The 18,165-nt window shown below is 44.6% G+C and overlaps 1 protein-coding gene across 3 annotated transcripts; it reads left to right on the top strand.

Annotated features, from left to right (window-relative positions):
* The first annotated feature begins 1,351 nt into the window (after nt 1-1,351).
* Nucleotides 1,352-16,601, top strand: LOC121096248 (adipocyte plasma membrane associated protein). Of its 3 annotated transcripts, XM_040612036.1 has the most exons (11): nt 1,352-1,500; nt 5,201-5,317; nt 8,404-8,519; nt 9,810-9,905; nt 10,278-10,370; nt 12,281-12,397; nt 13,362-13,536; nt 13,991-14,125; nt 14,498-14,690; nt 14,920-15,029; nt 15,753-15,867. In XM_040612036.1, the coding sequence occupies exons 1-11, from the start codon at nt 1,409-1,411 to the stop codon at nt 15,757-15,759; spliced, it is 1,251 nt and encodes a 416-aa protein (XP_040467970.1). In that variant the 5' UTR covers nt 1,352-1,408; the 3' UTR covers nt 15,760-15,867. The 3 variants fall into 3 exon arrangements, with proteins under 3 accessions (XP_040467970.1, XP_040467969.1, XP_040467971.1); XM_040612035.1 differs by lacking the exon at nt 14,920-15,029 and having other exon boundaries at nt 1,354-1,500; nt 15,753-16,601; XM_040612037.1 differs by lacking the exons at nt 9,810-9,905; nt 14,920-15,029 and having other exon boundaries at nt 1,355-1,500; nt 15,753-16,601.
* Nucleotides 16,602-18,165: the final 1,564 nt, after the last annotated feature.

Below are 18,165 nucleotides of genomic sequence, written 5' to 3'. Positions count from 1 at the left end.
TTTAAACTTGGCAGGAACAGATGACTTTTTCAGCTTGAAAATAGACAGTTGGGGACAGGAAATTGTCTCCTGGCTGAGTCTAGAGGCACACCATGTTTTTCATGGCAGTGAGTTTAGCCCTGCTTTGTCCTGGATAGAAGTATCTGGGGATGTAACCACCTTCTGGGGTGGAAATGGTCACAGCCATGCAAAATTACCAGCCTACAAACACTGGTAACAAATGATCTGCCACAGCAGATTTCTCATTCTTGCTTCAATTCCTCTGTAGCTGTTGCGTACCTGCCTGGACTCCCTGTGTCTGCAGTGACAAAGCTGACTTCGGCATTTTGGTTTGTGCAGGCTGGAAGAGTGGAAACCCAGTGCTTTTTAGTGCTTATTCTGCACCTGGCATGCAGAAACCTCAGTTTCTTTCCTACCTATTGGACCTTGGGGATGCCATTGTACTCCTCCGCCTCAGCCCCGTGTGCCCTCAGGGGTGACAGCAGCCTGGCAGCAGGGCTGGGTGCCCTCGGGGGTCCTGGCTGAGGTGGCTGGTCAGACAGGCGGGTGCCTTTAGGGAGCAGCGCTGCTGAGTGCTCACAGCAGAGAAATCCCCCCCCGCCCCCTTTCCTGGCCAAAGCCCCTCTCGGTGGGAGAACCCACGCGTTTCCCTCCTGGGCTGGGTGCCGAACAGCCTTTCCGGGGCTTCCACCCGGGCTTGGTGCCGGCAGCCGGAGCTGGGGCTGGCCCCGGCGCGCTTGCTGACCGCTGGGTTCTGCGGCGTTAGCAAAGCCGTGGGTCCGGCCTCGGCCCTCCCGGAACGCCGCGGCGGCGGAGGAGCCAGGCAGCCCCGGCACGCCCGGTTAACGCCGAGGAGCGAAGGTGGTGCTGGGGGAGCCGGCGGCGGGCAAAGGCGGGGGTCACCCCCGGGGGCACGGGCCGTGAGGGGCGCAGGCAGGTGGCGGGGCCGGGCCGCTCCCTTTCTCACATCGGCTCTCCGGTCGCCAGCGAAAGCGCCGCTTCCCGGGCCGCAGAGCCTCTGCCTGCCCGCCCCCCCGCGGGGACGCGCGCCTGCTCCCCCGCGGTTTGCTAGCGCCACCGTGCGGGCCCCGCGGCCGGGGCCCGCTGCGCCCAGGCCTCGCCCGGCGGAGGGCCGGCTGCGGCAGCCCCAGGAGGCAGCGCTGGAGCTCGCCGAGCTCCCCGTGGCGGCGCGGTGGCCGTTAGCCCGTGCTGCCCACCGGCGGGGCCGAGCGGGAGAGGCGCCGAGGTGCCCTCAGGCCGGCCGGTAGCGCGGAGGCCCGAGCGGCTAGCGGGGGCGGGGCGTAGGGGCGGGGCTTGTGGCTGAAGGGGTGGGGCCAGGGGCGGCTCCGCGGGTGTGTGTGAGAGGGCGGGGCCGGCGGCCCCGGTGCGCGGCGGCGGCGGCGGCAGCATGAATGAGGCGGAGGGGCTGCGGCAGCGCCGGTCCTGTCGCCCGCAGGTCATCACCGAGGACAGCCCGGTGCAGGAGGCTAAGGACGGCAGGTGGGGCTCGGCGCGGCGCCTCCTCGGTGGGCGGGGGGGCCTGGAGGGGCCTGCCGTGGGAGGGGGTAAGGCCTGGCCTGATGCGGGCCGGGGGGCGCTGAGGGCCCGGGCCGGGCCTGGGTGGTGTGAGGGGGAGCTGGGCTTGGCCCGAGGGAAGGGCTTGGCCTGGCCGGGGGTGGAGGAGGGGGGAGTGGTTGGGGGGTTGCTGTGGGGGCGGCTGGGAGGCCCGTCCTGACCCGGGCCCGTGGGGTGGCGTTGGGCCCGGCTGAGGCACCGGTGCTGGGAGCGGGCGGCCCTGGCGGGGGTCGGTGCCCCGGGGGAGGCTGTGCTGGCGGGGGAGGGGCTGGCTGCCCCGGCGCTGAGCCGGCCGCCTTGCTTGGCTGGCAGCGCAGGTCGGTGCTGGGGCAGCCGGGGGTGTCAGCCTGCGGGGACCCCCAGCCTCCCTGCTCCCCAGCCGGGGCTTTTCTCCCAAGTGCTCCCGCTTCTGCTGGAGACGGCTGACGGAGGGAGGAGGGTTTTAGACAGGGCCTGACGCCTCCTTTAAGACCAAAAAAAGAGTTTTAATTTGTGGCTGGTTTTGTTTGTTTTTTCCTATGAGTCTGTTTAAGTACTGTTTGTCTTTTGCTAGTCAAGAAATAACAGTTATCCCATTGTGGCTTGCACAGATCTATTGTGCGCGTGATTAAATCCTGTACAGCTCTGGTTAGTCTGTTTATATTTGGCAATAGTTTAAAGAGTAATCTGCAGCTTAACGACTAGTCTCTGTGTATCTGAAATAGAATAACCTTATAAACAGTCCATTTGTTTGTGGCTGAGTTCAAGAACATTCCATTTACAATTTTCTGTGTAGGGATTTTATACAAAACTAGCTTCGCTGTAACTAAAAGCAATAGCTGCGCTAAGAAAGTGGTGATGTTTGCTTTGTCTTCTACAGAATAAGGTAGTTGATGACTTGTAATACTTTGGTTCACTATCTATTATGTGTTTTCCTGATCTGAGTATCTTGCAGATTCTTATCTCTGCCCTTCAGGGTCATCGGAGTGAAAGGCTGTGTATGATGGCTTGCATGCATAGGCCTCTTTTTGAAGAAGACTCATCAGCATCTCTCAGCTTGAGAGGCAGCTCTTCCTGGCCTCAGCCTCTCTTGGTAACTTTGCTCAAATCAGTTAATTTCTAGGACTCCAGCAATGATCCAGAGTATCCACAGGCCGTATTCTCATGCTACTGTCCTGCATGAAACCAGTGGAAGAAATTCCGGAGGCTGCCTTTTTTCTGGCTGAGAGCTTTGGCAGAAAATCTTGATGATAGTTGCTTTCCCTTTGGTCCCCCAGTAGTTCCTCTGCCAAGAGGATGAGGCAGCCTGGACTTGTGGCTATGGTGACCCATAGTATCCTCTTCCCAGCCTACTGTGTCTTCAAGACCTGGTGCGATGGCTTCTCTTTTTAGTTTTTGGTGACCACTAAATTGCTGTTGTTATACCTGGAGCCCTGGTAAGTTGCATTATTGAGTTTTGTGGCTGGAGTCCATGTAGGATTAGTTGTCAGAGACACAACTAGCAAAAGATTTCTGTTTTGCTTATCAGTGCTGGTGAACCATTACTTCACAGATTCTTTCCAGTGACCAGTCAGTGACTTAGTTGTCAGTATTTTATATTGGGTATGTTTTGTTTCTTTACTTTTATAAGGGTTCTGAGCAGCTGACTTTTTAATTGCCATCTTTTTTTAAACTTGTTGGTGTTTATTTAAATTCTTGTAGTTTCATCACTGTCTAAAATAGGTCTTATGTTTTGCAGGCTTGAAGTGTGAGTTTGCTTGTCACCTCATTCTTCCTGCCTTTTTCCTTTATTGTCAATTTCTTGCAAGTTTGAATGGGGATCAGGAATATGGCCTTTCCTTAAATCATGCTTTCAGGAGCTCTTAATTAAGTTAGCTTTGGCAGATGAGTTCCCATTCATCTTTATCTGCTTCCTTTTGTGTGAGCTATTCTCAGCTGTCACAAAGATGCTCGGGTGTCTGTTGACAGTACTTTTAATCTCTTAGTTTTGAGCCTTCATCTTTTGAAGTACAGTGGAAGGACAAGCCTGACAAAGTCTTTGTCTTTGTGAACTTGGGGATCGCCTGGTATCTCTACCATCCACTCTCAATTCCACATCCAAAAGGAAAGAGACTGGGAGGTTGTTGCTTCTTGGAGACATCTGCTGTTAGAGTAGGAAGTGCTGAATTCTTCTAATTAATTACAAGGGCAGTCTGACTCTTGGGAAGTATGAAGAGGACAGTGTGGATGAGGAACCTTGTTTGAAGCAGTTTCCCAGCCTGGTGCAGCTCAGGTGGAGATGGGCTTAGTGCTGTAACACTATTGAAGTTCATGATGGGAATGCTGCATTCCTGAGTGTGATAAATAAAACTTATTTTTTAAAATATCTGATAGCAGGAGTACTTTGGCATGCTGATGGAGAGGAAGTAGGCTCAGGTGGTCAGTGCCTTGGGGGAGATGGGGAAGGTTTGGTGGCTGACAGCACTTCTTGGAGCAAGCTGAACTGTCGGTGGCTTTGGGCTAGCAGCAGCAGCAGTTCTCGTCGTGGCAGACTGTCAGCATCCTTGTAGCAGTCACCTCAGCAAAGCCTGGTGATTTGGGCAGTGGCTTGGGACAGGCCTCCATCCTAACTGCCTATGTCTGGTGCCAGAAGAGAGGGGCTAGCAGCGATTGTGCCATCACGGAAGAGATGGGATGGATTATGAATCGTCCAACTTCTGTACATTGTGCATGCAATCAAGCAGTGACCAACTCCAGGCCTAGTTCTGTCCTTGCTGTTCTAGCCGCTGATCCCAAAGGTTACCTTGATGGTGGTACCAGTACTGCAAGCATGTGTCATTATCTCCCCAGTTACAACATTTGGGCTCTGGGCAGTAGTTCATGTTTCCTACTGCAAGAATGATTGGCTAATGAAGGGCAAAACAGTGGAAGTGGTCCAAGGATTAATGCAGAACCATCAGGCACTGTTTGCCTTTATTTAATTGATCCTGCAAGGAGACTGGCTGGCCGTGACAGTGAATTATTCAGAGTAGCTAAAACTGGGAGCTGTTTTTCCAGTTCAAGGCTAGGATTTGTTGAGCGTGGCACTGTGCTTTCCTCTGTAAATGCCTGATAAACGCCTCTGAAATTGTCAAGAACAAAATCTGTTTTTTCTCCAGGTTTTTTTTGTTGTTGTTGTGTGTTTTCATGGTTAAATAGAAGATACTTAATTTCTTTTGTGTGCTGGGGCTTGGGTTTCAAACCAACTGCCTGTAATGTTTGTTGTTTTAGTTGAACTTTTCATCTAAAATTTGTGCTGGGATGGAAACCATTGTCAAAACTGAAGATCAAGTTAAAAAAATCCTAACCAAACCACACCTCCCTGCCATTTCTTGGGTGGCTTTTTTTTTCTTTTCCTTAAGTTAGCTGTGACTTGTAGCGTGCATGAAACCTGTGGATGAGAATACTCTGCCTCGTATGATGCTGGGATGCTGAGACTGAATAAATACCCCTTCCTGTTTTCCTAAGGAGTTCAAAATGGACCTTAAAGGTCATTCAGGATGATGGTTGAACAAAAGTATTTCTGGTTCCTTTTGTGAAGAAAATAGGCTCTTAAAGAATTTTTAAAGGTTATTGGATCTTAAAACAGCTTAGCTTGTTAATCCTATTTCTTGTCTCGTTTTGGCAGTACTTACAGCAGCAAGGTGTTCCGTGTTACCTTCTTGACTTTGGCTGCATCTCTGACTGTGCCCCTGCTTGGAGTAACTGTTCTACTGGATTGTCCTATAGACCCTCAGTCTATAAGGTAAGCTGTTGCTTTGAAATAAACATAATATTTGAAATAAATGTTACTGAAGCATAACTTCTCATAGGTGTTCTGTAGTGTTTTGGAGGTTAATTGGTTGGTTTGTTTGTTTTTCCCCAGCAAACCAGTGAGCTGTGTAAAGTGGTTCTAACTGAATTAAGAAACTGGGGAGTAATTGCAGAGTTACCCATTGCTGTGGCTTGCTTCACATACCCAGTCTGTTTCTGAGCTATCTTATGCAGTTGTGTCACTACTGATCATTGGAGGAGCTGAATTACTTTCTTTGATCATTAATCTAGAAAATTATTTTCTGTTGTTGTGGCTGTCAGTGGAGCTTATGATTTACTTACGTGCACTGTTGCCTTCTGAGATGAGAACTGCATTTTCCGTAAGGACCAAGCCGTACCCCTTGCTGTTGTAGTTCTGTCAGAGAGCCTATTTCTCTGAGGGTGGAAATTGAAATGGATAACCTGACTGGGTTGATTTGGTGCTTTGTACCAGCGGAACCATATGGTGATGTTATATTTAAATGCAGATCTCGTAAAGTAGTGCAGCTAGGTGATTTCTGCCCTGTCTGGATTCATAAACATCTGAATCGAGATCTGTATCAAATGTGTAGTGTAACAGCAAATCAGCTGTGAGAGATGTGACCTGTGTTGGGAGAAGTTGTGTGTGAAATGCTTTGTTAGCATAGGGTGGAGTCAGGTTGTTCAGTGCTCCTGGCATTTTGAAGTAAGTGAAAATGCTTAATCTGATAGGTATTTATGATCAGCTTGCTAATTTCTTAATGTAAAGGAACAACAACGCTTTAAATATCTCTGGAGTTGAAGGAAACTGTTAATGTGGTTGGGTAGTACTTGCAAGTCCTTCCAATAGGCTGTTAGACATCACTGCAAGTCATAGCGAAACCCTTTCTGCTGTGGCTGGGTTAACAAAACCCGATTCCCTGAAATGGATTGCAACTGAACAGTAATTCTGAAAGCCAACAGGATGTGTCTAGAATGCTTTTCCTATTATGTAGCCCTGGTCTAACTGTGGGCCCGGGTAACAGTGTTCTGCACACTTACATTTCTTAAAACTTTAAGTCCCTTTTACAAGACCAGGAGAACTGTTCTTCCTGCCCAGATCACTGGCTTATATTGCTGTACGTTCTTAATTAGCTTCTTACCTGCACTGCCAGAAGCGGTTCGGGTCCGTACATTAGATAGGATGATTCTGTGTCATGTTTGTGAAAAGTTTTGAAAAAGCTCGAGGAGGTAGATGCTGTCTGAATCAATCCCTTTGGTAAAGAATGCTTAGAAATCTTGTTTGCCAGCAGTGGTGTTATTCCTGTAAGCTGCTGGATATAATGAGGAATAAAGGGGGGAGGGAAGCAGATGTGATCTGTGAAACTCCATGTGAAATTCCTGCAACTCTGATTTATTTCAAGTTCTTTCTCTATGAGCCTGTCTTGGTTAATACTGATCCCAGGGAGGATATTCTGCTTGCAAGCGCAACTGTCCAAAGTTCCCGCAAATGAGTTCTTATCTGAAGGCCTGTTATTCTTATCTGGAACTCTGTAATGCTTGGAAGAGGGGATGGGAAATGACTTTGTTAGCGTTATAAAGACAACTCTGCTTTAAATCTCCTGTGGGCAGGAGTTAGTAATTCAGTTGGTGTTGCCACTGCACTAATACATACTTCAAGGAAAGTTTGCTGTCTGTAACCAGACAGATAAAAGTATGTATTTTTTTTCTCCTCCTGAATTGTGTTGTGAACTTTTTTCCCTCAATTGTCCTGGCTTTTATAGCTTGCGATTTCAGTTGACTACCCCCCACCCCCAAGTCGCTGGAGCTCTGGAAATTGTAGTCATTTTGACCATGTGAGTAGTAGAGTTGCGATGTGGTTGGTGACAAATGTTCTGGATCCTGTGAACCTGGGCAAGTGTTGGAGTGAAACCTTGTATTTTTAAGATTCTACAGGTGGAAGGCATTTGTTTATGGTCATATAAGGAGTTACTTAACAACAACAACAAAAATTGAAAATTCTTGCAAAAAGGCCTAGGGAGATTTAGCTTACTCTTGTGAATGAACACTTAATGAGCTTAGCACCCTGGGCGTGTATGCAGCTTTTAGTAATAACTTTAAATCCTTAACTCACGAAGACTGAGCTGCCTTATGTGTGAGTTTTTAAGAACCTAAGACTGAAACGTACTCAAATTTGTCAGCACAATTAAGGCTGGATTTCAAGCACAGGGCTTTGGAGCCTGATGTTTAAGTTGAAGCTGCATAGGCATCTTACTATTTCCTTCTCCGTATCTCTGTAGTTAGTTGGAAATCCAGTTAGCTTGAACCTGGTTATTTATGTGAAAAAGGGCTTGTAAGATTGGACCTTATTTTGTCATTTTGAGGTTTCAGTTCAATACCCTTTAAGTTTCTGTGTAACTTACTCCTTTGAGGTGGTCTTTCTCTATGAGAATGCATTCAAGTCATGCACGAGAATGTATGTTTCAGCGTGGTACAAGAGCACGTGTTTCCTAGTGTTCAAACTACCAGAACACTTTTTTCCCTAGTTGTATGCTAGTTAGTGATTAAAAAATATTTTTGTCTCTGTGTTGAACGTACTATACAGTGTCAGATCTTGGTGTATTTTAAAATGCCAGGCTTTTAAATTTTAAAACTTTTTTCCTCAGATGTTTTCATATATCTACTTAGGAAAGATATTCGGGTACAAACAACCTATTTGGCTGAGTAAGGGCGCAGTTACTCTTTCGTGTTGTGGCAATGCAGAAATCTTTGCCTTTGTGTAAGACAGATGAACTAGGAACATGTTTTTGGACTTGAAACTGTATAGCTTTCCAGATACATCTTAGGAACACATTAACACCAACTTCTCTGATCATCAGAATGAATTATGATCCTTAATGAACAAGAGTAAATTTTTCAGCTTGTTAGCTGTGTTTTCTTTTTTGAAATATACTGTTTGTAAAGCATAGGTCAGGTTTGCAGGAGCTGGCAAACTAGGAAAAAAAATGATCCAATACGTTGCTCAAAAGTGTTTGCAGAGATTAGTGCAAAGGATCACGAGGTCTGCGTTCTGTTTTCTAGCTTGAAGGAGCCTCCCCTCCTGACCGGTGTGCTAGAGCCCAATATCAAGCTGCGTAAAGCCGAGCGGCTATGGGAAAATCAGCTGGTCGGACCCGAGTCCATTGTCAATATTGGGGGTAAGCACTGCCAAAATAAGCTTTTAAGGAAGGGTCTTCAAATGTTGCTCCATAGACAACGGTTTGTTCAGCAATATAGCCCTACATAACAAACTGGACAGGTTTTTATAAAACATGTGTTATGCAGCAAAAGCTGGCTGCTATGTACTGCTTTTCTCCTCTTTCCCCAGAATAAAATAAATCTTGTTGCCAGATTAAAAATCCCTGTCTTCCAGGGCTGAAAGTATCAGCAATGTAGTCGGGGGGTACTTATGTTTGAAGGAAGTGGTCTCGTTTTTCATTTGGCTAGTTCTTAACTGGGAAATAATATTTACAGGGTACTACCTACTCTTTGAATGCTTATTGCCTCTGTGGGAGCTGAGTTTTGTGGTGTTCATTTTTGCTTTACATGGCAGAAAAAATGTAAATGTGCTGGTTTATCAATTTGATATTTTAGTGTGCCTGCAGGCGTTACAGGTGCCATCCTTCTGGCACATGTGTTCTCCCCAGATCACAAACCCATGTCACCTCTGAGCAGTTTCTAATGAGGTGGCTGGACTCAATGGCATGACAGCCACGTAATAGGAAACAGCTTTGTGCAGGGGTTGTTCCCCTGTGCCTCCTGAATGGGGGTAAGGCTAGAAACTACTCTTGACAGGAGTCTTTGATTGTTTTAATATGAAAAGGAAAGGGTGTGGGAGCTGCAAGCAATGCCTTTACTGAAATATCCTTCAGTACAAGAGGTGCTTAGTAGCTGTATCATTTATTTTCTTCTGCTATAGCTTCTAATAAAGTAGTAAAGTATTTTAAAATTATTTTACTCGGCAAGGAACAACTGTAAATTCCTTCCTCAGATTATGCTTTTTCTACCTAGCTCTGTTAACGGTGTGCTAAAGTGACTACCTGAAGCTACTTTTTTTTTTTTTTTTTCTATTACCTAATTTCATCAATCTCATTGGAAACTCCTTACTGAAACCTTTCTGCAAGGGACAACTGAACTACGGGTGAAATAATCAAACTGACTGGGAATAAGTTTTGTATGAATAAACATTGAAGTCTTAGTCCCTTTTAGAAGTGTAATTAGCAAACTTTAAATGTCAGCTAAATTGGAGATGGAAAAGCCCAGGTAATAGACTCTCTTAATCCAATGGTCTTTCATTTAATTTGGTTGTATCAAAAAGTTTTGTGTGTTGTTTGTGTTCAGTGAGTCTGTCTTGTGCGATCACATTGCTTGGCATGGATATAGTCATTTGGCAATGCTTTTTATTTGAGTGGTTGTTAATTGCTATGGTTTTTGAAATTCTTCTCCAGAACTGATACAATACGAGCATTGGCAGGTGTCCAGTAGCCTATGTGGACTGTATCAGAATGAGAAGGTTTATCTAGGCATTCTCTCATTGAAGAGTGGTAAGATGGATGCACTGCCTGATTACATTTTATGATGATGTAGAAATTTTCCCAGAGGGATCTACCCAATATGTCCACCTTTAACCAAGGATTTGGACCACTAATGGATGAAAAGCTTCGTATACCATATTCATAACTCCTAAGGCTTAAATCCTGTCTCTTCTATTTGAGTTGCAAGAAATCTAACCAAATACTCTTTATTTGCCTTCATCTTCCCCTTTCTTCTTTATTCTTTTGCTATGACTGAGGAAGACTGTTAGTTCACTTTGTCTTAAACGTGAATTCTGCTTCGTGCTGGTAGAAGCATCACGTGGAAGGATGTTTGCCGCTGCTGCTTTGTGATCAAGCTAATCACACTGGTTGTTTCTGCAGATGTGCTATTTACTGGGACAGCTGATGGGAAGATTATCAAGATTGAAGATGGGGAAATACAAACAATAGCCAGAATTGGCCATGGTCCTTGTGGTGAGTGACAGCTTCTGAATATAATGTACCTGAAAATGTCTGGGTCAGAGCTTGTGTTGATGAAATGTGTTCTGCCTGGGTTGCTCATGCAAGTGCATATCTTCCTCTGTAGAGGTTTTTAGCAGAAGTACTAACATGCTGTATGAATGAAGTATGAGTGCAAATATGTATATAAGCACTGGAAGGAAAAGCAGAACAAAGGGTCAAAAGAACAGGAATGAGTGCTCTTGATAACAAAGGATGTTTGTTCCCAGCAGTAAAATTTTAGTCTTTTAGTCCGTCTAGAAAAAGCATGTATCCTAAACAAGAAAAAAATGGGCAGCCACCTGGCCTTATATTTATGGAAGCTGAAGTCAGCAAGATTCTGAGATAAAGGACCACCCCATAAAATGAGGACTCCTAAACAAGTGTGAGGGAATGAACTCTGAGATAATGTGTGAGTGGGGAAGATCAAATTGTTTAGAGATTTCTGAAAATAAGTACCACCTTCCCCATCTAGGGAGTTTTTCCTTGTGTCTTGCTGTACTAATTTCCCATCCTCTGTCTGTAAGTACAGTGAGGGGTTGTGGTGGCTGCACCTACTTTAGCAGAGATCTTCCATTGGTCATGATATTTGTTTTCTCACTGCTGAATTGCAGTTATTTCTTGTTGACACCACATCACTTTCTGAACCACTTACTTGCTTCATTTAGTGAGATTTCTGGAACTGAGTGAGAAAAACTGGTGGTGGCTTGTTTATTAACAGAACCATTTCTGTGGGGAAGCTTGACGTTGGCCATCTTGTTCTGTGTGGGCGGTCTGAGAAGCCTGGCTGGTGTGTGCTCAGGGCTTTGGGTAGCTTTGTTTGTGGTAATGATGTAGAACCTTACAGGAGGTTCTGCAGCCCCGTGCTGGTTGCCAGTTAGACAGAAGTTATGGACAGGAACTGTTGCTATCTCTATGTAGCTTGCATTGACATGTTCATCACTTTAGCTTTGTAATTTTACGTGGGTGTTCCTGTGGTTAGGATCTGGATTGATTTGGAAGCCCTCTTATGGCTGCCTAACAGGTAGGGGAGCCTTGGCACCCACTGCCAATGAAGCCTGCTGCCAGCTGATCGGAAGCTGGACCCCAGCGGCTGCGTGGGGGTGAATGTGGGTTGAGGTGGGTGTGAAGTCACCTTTCACTGCTCTTTTCCACTGGACTTGTACAGAGAGCACTACGTTGAACTTGGGACAGGTGCGAAGGTTATGCTGCCATATTTCTTTGGGGCCAAAGAGGTAGTGGGGAGCCTAGACTTCAGTTTTTGCCCCCTCAAGTTGGGGAGGGAAGTGGGAAGGCTGTAGTTGACTGCCTTCTTCTCCAGGAGTTTCTCTTGTTAATCTTTCAAACCATGGATGTCCTGAAGTTCTCAGTTCTTCAGGACTCAAATAGATAAATTCTTCAGACTTGCAGTATCCCCTTCCTCCTCGTATAGAAGTCTTCAGTGTCTGTCTTAGCAGTTTCATGACAGCATTGGACCCTTCCAGAAAAAGAAAGTTCCAAGATGTGCATGTGTGTGTTTCTTTTTTTGTTGTGTGGGGTTTTTTTTCTTTTTAATATATATATAAAAAAAGAGAGAAACTTGCAGTAAAACTGATTCCTTCTGAGAAGCAGCATTTAGTTAAATCCAATTTTCTGACATTTCAGCCGTACTTGGGGCAGCTGTTAACCTAGCTACCAGCCTGGCAAATTCTATGATTATCTCTAGACTGGTAAAAACATGGGGATATCTATTTCACTCACACCTAGGAGAGCAAGAATAGTTTCTTTAATGAATGTGTGTGGTGCTGGCTGCAGAGTTTTGTTGAGCTACAGTGTGACCTATATAGGTAGCCTGAATGTCTTGTATTTATTTCTATTTGGAAAACTGTTTAAAATTGTTTTCTAAGGAACTTGTGAAGATGAGCCAGCGTGTGGAAGACCACTTGGCATCAGAGTGGGGCCAAATAACACCCTTTTTGTGGCAGATGCTTATTATGGACTCTATGAAGTTAATCCTGGTACAGGTATGACTTTTCTGCTCAGAAGTTCTTCTCTTCCACTGACAGATCTGGGCTTCATTTGCAGTTTTGCCAGACACTTGCCTTCTTTCTAAAGTGGTTTGGAGTTGTCTGGGTGAAATATGCCATGCAAGAACCTGATATTTATTGTCTTGTAGCAATCACTTCCTCTATCTGTCTATGTGGATCAGAGTTACCAGTGGCTTATCTTGTGGTGACATATGCTTTTGCTTGTCAAAATTGGTACCTCAGGATCCATGAATAAAGCTCTGTGTAGCTGCTTCAGTTTTCATACAGGGGAAGAAAAATATTGCTGTTACAAAAACTTTTTGTCATGCTTGTTGTACTTTCATTTCTGCCTTGATCTCGCTGTGTGGAAGTGAAGAGCTCTTAACTTCCCTGTAACCCAAATCTATAGAAACTGAAGAAAGATGTATTGTGGTGTGGCTGAAGATCAAGTGACTTGTTCCTGCTGAGAAAAGCACTGTTGCATCGTGCCCTTCATTGTATGTCACTGAGCCAGATCTCAGTTTTAGGAGCTGTGCTGTCAGAAGGCCATAGTTGCTTTTGTGTAGGGTTGACTTTCAGTTTACATCTTCAGATTGGCTTCAGGTGGGGAGAGGGAGGCTAGCCAAATGCTATGTGAAATGTAACCGAAGGGCTCAGACTGTGTGGCTCTAGGAGGTATAATCAAGGTCTCCCCTCTTGATGGCAGATGGCTACCAAATTAGCTCAGTCATAACAGAAACAAGCAAACTAGTAAACCCTGGAGAGTATTTTCTCCTGGTCATTCACACTGTGTTGAGTTGTTCCATTACAACACAAAACCTTATTACTTAAGAGGCACAAATGGAAAAAAAATGTGAAGTGCCTGCTAATTTCATGTTAGCATTAACTCATTTCCGAGGCAGGACATGCAAAAGCTTGTCTTGTATGCTTTTTTTTCTTTCTTTCTTGTTTTTGTAACCAGGTGAAACAAAAATGCTTGTGTCAACCAAAACACTAATTGAAGGTCAGAAGTTGTCATTTGTGAATGATCTTACAGTGACCCGGGATGGGAGGAAAATCTACTTCACTGACTCCAGTAGCAAATGGCAAAGACGAGACTACTTATTCTTGATTATGGAAGGCACAGATGATGGGCGGCAAGTATCTCTTCCCCAAGGCATTTAATTTATTGTAAGCTCAGCTGTAGGAATGGACTTCACTACTTCCTTGGTCTTCAAGCTTGTTCTCTTTATAAACCACCTGTGTAAATGCTGCACTGTCCAAGAGAGGATGAGAAAATGTGTGGATGTTGCTAATGAGACCTGCAGTAAAATAAATGAGATTCCTCTTTTTCCTTCAAGAGGACTTGCATGGAACATGTATCTTAAAAGGGGAGGTGTTAGCTTTGTTCAGCCTAAATCCTTCATGAAAGCTGTCAGTCTCAAGTGGCTTAGTATTTCTCTTTGTTCATAAACAAATGCTTCCTGGTTCTTGTGCCTTTTTAACTTAGGTGAAGTTCATGTAAGAGATGATAGAATGCCTGGAGTATTAAACCAAGATGAATAAATAATTTGTCTTCACTCAAAACCATATATAATGCTTTCTTTTTAGCCTGCTTGAATATGACACAGTAACAAAAGAAGTGAAAGTCTTAATGGTGGGGCTGAGGTTTCCTAATGGTGTCCAGCTCTCTCCTGCAGAAGACTTTGTTCTGGTGCAGGAGACAACCATGGCTAGAATCAGGAGGTGAGTATGACTTTTCTGAAATTATTACTGCTCTCTATTTAGAGGTAGTTTAAATGAGTCGAATGACAAAAGAAACCCTGCACTCTATTTGTGCCTAGTTATCAATGGCAAAGAAGGTGGCCTTCATCAATACTTCATTTTTTTTCTTTCACTGTAAACATCTGAACTGCATAATCTTTCCATCATGGGCTCCTTGAGCATAGTGGGTAAGCTGCCTTTTGCCCGGGGAGAGGTATGTGGCTGTGCTGTGTTTCCCTCTATGAAAATGAGGAAAAAAATAATTTTATTTAAGTTAATTCCTTTTGGAACTTTTATTTATTACTTAGGACATGTTAACTCAAGTAGTTTAATCCTACTATCTGTAACTTCCAGGTATTATGTGTCTGGGCTGATGAAAGGTGGAGCAGACGTGTTTGTTGAGAATATGCCTGGTCTTCCAGATAATATCAGGTTAAGCAGCTCTGGAGGATACTGGGTAGCTATGTCAGCTGTCCGGCCCAATCCTGGATTTTCTTTGTTGGATTTCTTGTCTGAAAAACCATGGATTAAAAGGATGTTATTTAAGGTAAAAAAAAAAAATCACCTTTGGTATAGGAATGGAAGTGATAAATATTTGTTTGTCCTGTTTCTTCCTCTTCACAAGAAGATTTCTAAAATTTTTTTAGTTCTGTGATTAAAAATGTGGTTCTCCCCAGGGAGAACAGTCCTTATATATTCATAGGTAGTAAAACTAACATTTGCTTCTCTGAGTAGCAGGTACACATCTCTTAATTTGTCTTCCATCTCGATCTCAGAAAGAAAAAGAGACTATCTCTGCTCTAGCCATGCAGCAACACAGGATCTACACTGGGATATGTGAAGACTTCACCTTTGTACCTGAAGTGCCTAAACTCCTTATTGCCAGGTGTCTGGAGAGCATTTGGGAAGTCTGACCTGGTCTAATGACTACCCTAGGCATCCTAGGAGACAGTGTATATGTTATGTGTGCTGCTAGGTGACACTTTGTTCTGACTCAGTATGTCTGTTTTTATGTCGTAACCCCTTTAGGATGAGAATGAGCAAGTATAATGTATTTTGTAAGGAATATCTGATGCTAAAGAAATGGCATGGTGCTTCTTAAACAGTACAAAGACTTGACAATACTTCTGTTCTCAAAAAAAACCCAACAAACCCAAATAAAAAAAATCAACAAGTAATGTTTAGGATGGAAGTGCCATTTCAGCTAAGCAAACTGTGCTGTCCCTGCAAAACCTGTTATCTCTCCTGGTGCAGTGTAGCAGCCTGAACAAAGTGATGCTATGGGGAGCAGAGCATGATGCCTGCTACTTGGCATCATGTGCACCAGAACAAGCTGATGTCTCTTGCATGGACATCCTTTCAGCCTAGTGATGGAGTAAAGTATGCTTCTGCTGGTCTTTTTTTTTTTTTTTTTTTTTTAAAAAAAAAAGTTGGCTTTTCAGATGTTTATGTGTTAAGACTATGTAATAGTGTTTACTCAAAACGTGTGCTTGTGTTTTTAGCTGCTTCTTCCAAGGAGTGTGGAGTGGTCTTTGTGTAAGTGTCTGAGATCTAACTGTGGAGGACAAAATCTGTTGTTGTTAACTTTCTTTTTTTTCTTTTCTTCTAGTTGCTGAGTCAGGAAACTGTGACAAAGTTTGTGCCCAAATATAGCCTTGTTGTTGAACTTAGTGAGACAGGATCCTACCGAAGAAGCTTTCATGATCCCAGTGGAGTGATGGCAGCTTATGTTAGCGAGGCACACGAGCACAATGGATATCTTTACCTGGGCTCCTTCCGGTCTCCGTTTATTTGCAGACTTAATCTTCAGCATGTTTAACTGTCCATCCGTGATAAAGTGCCACAGTCCTATAATACTCCAGAGGTACGAAGGAGACGTGTTTGAGGCAGTGTGTGACTAAAGACAAAACGTGAAAGTCTGTTAATGTGCAGTAGCACTGTTCTGTTGCCACAGGAAAACATACAGCTTGCTGTAGTTGTCCTCTTCCTTGGTTTGACTGCTCTTGCTTTGGAGTTGGCATGTGTAATTATTAGTATCTGAGGAGTATGGCGGGGCATCTTCATACGGCTGTGTGCTACTCGAAGAAAATCCATTCCTTTTCCATGCCCAGCCCTGTTTGGAGTCATCTTAAAGAGACATCATCTGTTACCTTTAATGCAAGTGTGTTGCCTTACACTGGAAGGATTTGTGATGTATGGAATTTAGTTGTGTATGATTTGCATTGAAGAGGATGTCTTGCATGTGTTTATTTCTGGTTTAGAATCTCCTGTTTAGGAGTGATTACAGTGCATATTCTAATGTCATACCATGGTGCTGTGGTAAGAGGCAGCAACATCCAGAACATGCCTAGAAATCTAGTTACACCATTTGGGTTTCTTCAATTTCAGCCTGTGTAATCAACATCAGATGCTACAATTAACTGTTAATCAACATGCAGAATCGAATTTGATCGTTAAATATGGACTCCTGTGTTTCTTTTAGCATTGCAGTCAGATGATTAATGAAAGTTGTATTTTCTATGTTATTAAAGACTAGTGCCAGTGGGTTTAAAAAGGGTCACTTGTAGTGTTTCCTCTGTGTTTACCAGGTCCCGTAAGTCTCTTGTTTGTTATGTAGGTGGCTATTCCTGTGAGGTGCGGGAGGAAGAGGGCCAGCTGCAGGACTCCTCCTCAGCACGCTTTGTATGGAGAACTGGTAAAGGTTTTGGGGAAGGCTGAGGTCTGAAGATGGATGTAGACCAAAAGGGCCCCTGTATAATCTGGTGAAAGTGGATGAGGAACGCTTTGGTGGAAAATCTTGGAATGCCATAGTAGCTCATGGATGTTTTCTGACATCTTCCAAGGAACCGGTTTACTTCTGTTAACAGATATTCTGCTTGGTAAATCCAGAGAATGCTTTTCTGTCAACTACTATAAAGGAAAGGCTGCAGCGTTACATTTTAAGTAAGAAGTTTTGCATCTTGAAGAGTTGAAGGGATTAATTACCTCAGTAGCTCTGATTTAGTGGATTGGTTTGTGCTTTGGGATTAAAGACCTTGCTGCTCTCTTCTTCTGCCGCTGGGTGATAGTCAAACATAAACTTCTGCTATCGCTCAATTTCCTCACCTTTGAAAAGGAAATAATCCAGATTTGCTTGATAGGTAATGCAAAGCACCAGAGAAGGGGAAGGTGGTGTTTAAAATGTGATCTGCTTTCACGAGCCTTCTGCGCTTGACTATTAATGGAGGGATATGCAAAAAAAGTGATTCTTTTTTGTCAGTGCTTCTGTCAGCTGTGTTACTACCAGGCTGCAGCAGTGGTGGTAGCTGATGGCTGCTGAATCAGGCTGACTTATTCCTGCAGAGGCCGGGGGCTGCAAGCCCCTTTGCTTGATCTGGTGGTTGCTGCATTTGTGAGGGAGCTCAGTAGGAGGCAAAAGAAGCCCAGTGGGCGAGTTGCTGCAGGCTCTGACCTTTGGTCCAGCTGAGCCCTATCTTAACAGTTTGGAGACAGAGAGAGAGTGATACTGTGGTAAGCTTGAAAGGCTGGGGTGGTGTGGCCTGCCCAGGGTGGGCAGACTTGCTGCGGGAACACCGAAGAAGGGCTGAGAACGGGACGTGCTTGCAATGTCTCGTTCTGGGAGAGAGCAGGAGGGCAGGCAGTTCGAACAGCAGCTGGTGCGTGTTGCTCTGCTGGTCCTTGCACCTATCTGTCCCATTCTGGTGGGACACGAAATTTGAACTTGGTGGGATCATAAATTGGAGTGGAAAAATCAAGTCTGCTGTAAGGCTTGTTTCATTCTGGTGCTTTGGTAGCCTTGGGGCAAGCACAGCTTTGCCTGTTATTGCGTAGTTACCTCTAGCGATTCATTTGCCGAGGTGTCTGACTGAATAACTTGTGCTGTCTTTTGTAATGAAGTGGTAGACCTTGGCTGTTTTGGCATGCCAAATGTGATGGCTTTTGTGTGACTAATTCCCTTTTAAGACACTGTTCCCGAAGTTAAGAAATGGGAAAGTAAGTTAGTTGTAGCACTGCTGATGCCT

This window comes from Falco naumanni, chromosome 12, assembly GCF_017639655.2.
Source record: "Falco naumanni isolate bFalNau1 chromosome 12, bFalNau1.pat, whole genome shotgun sequence".
NCBI classification, from domain to species: Eukaryota; Metazoa; Chordata; class Aves; order Falconiformes; family Falconidae; genus Falco; species Falco naumanni.
This window is presented reverse-complemented; position numbering and strand designations above follow the sequence as displayed.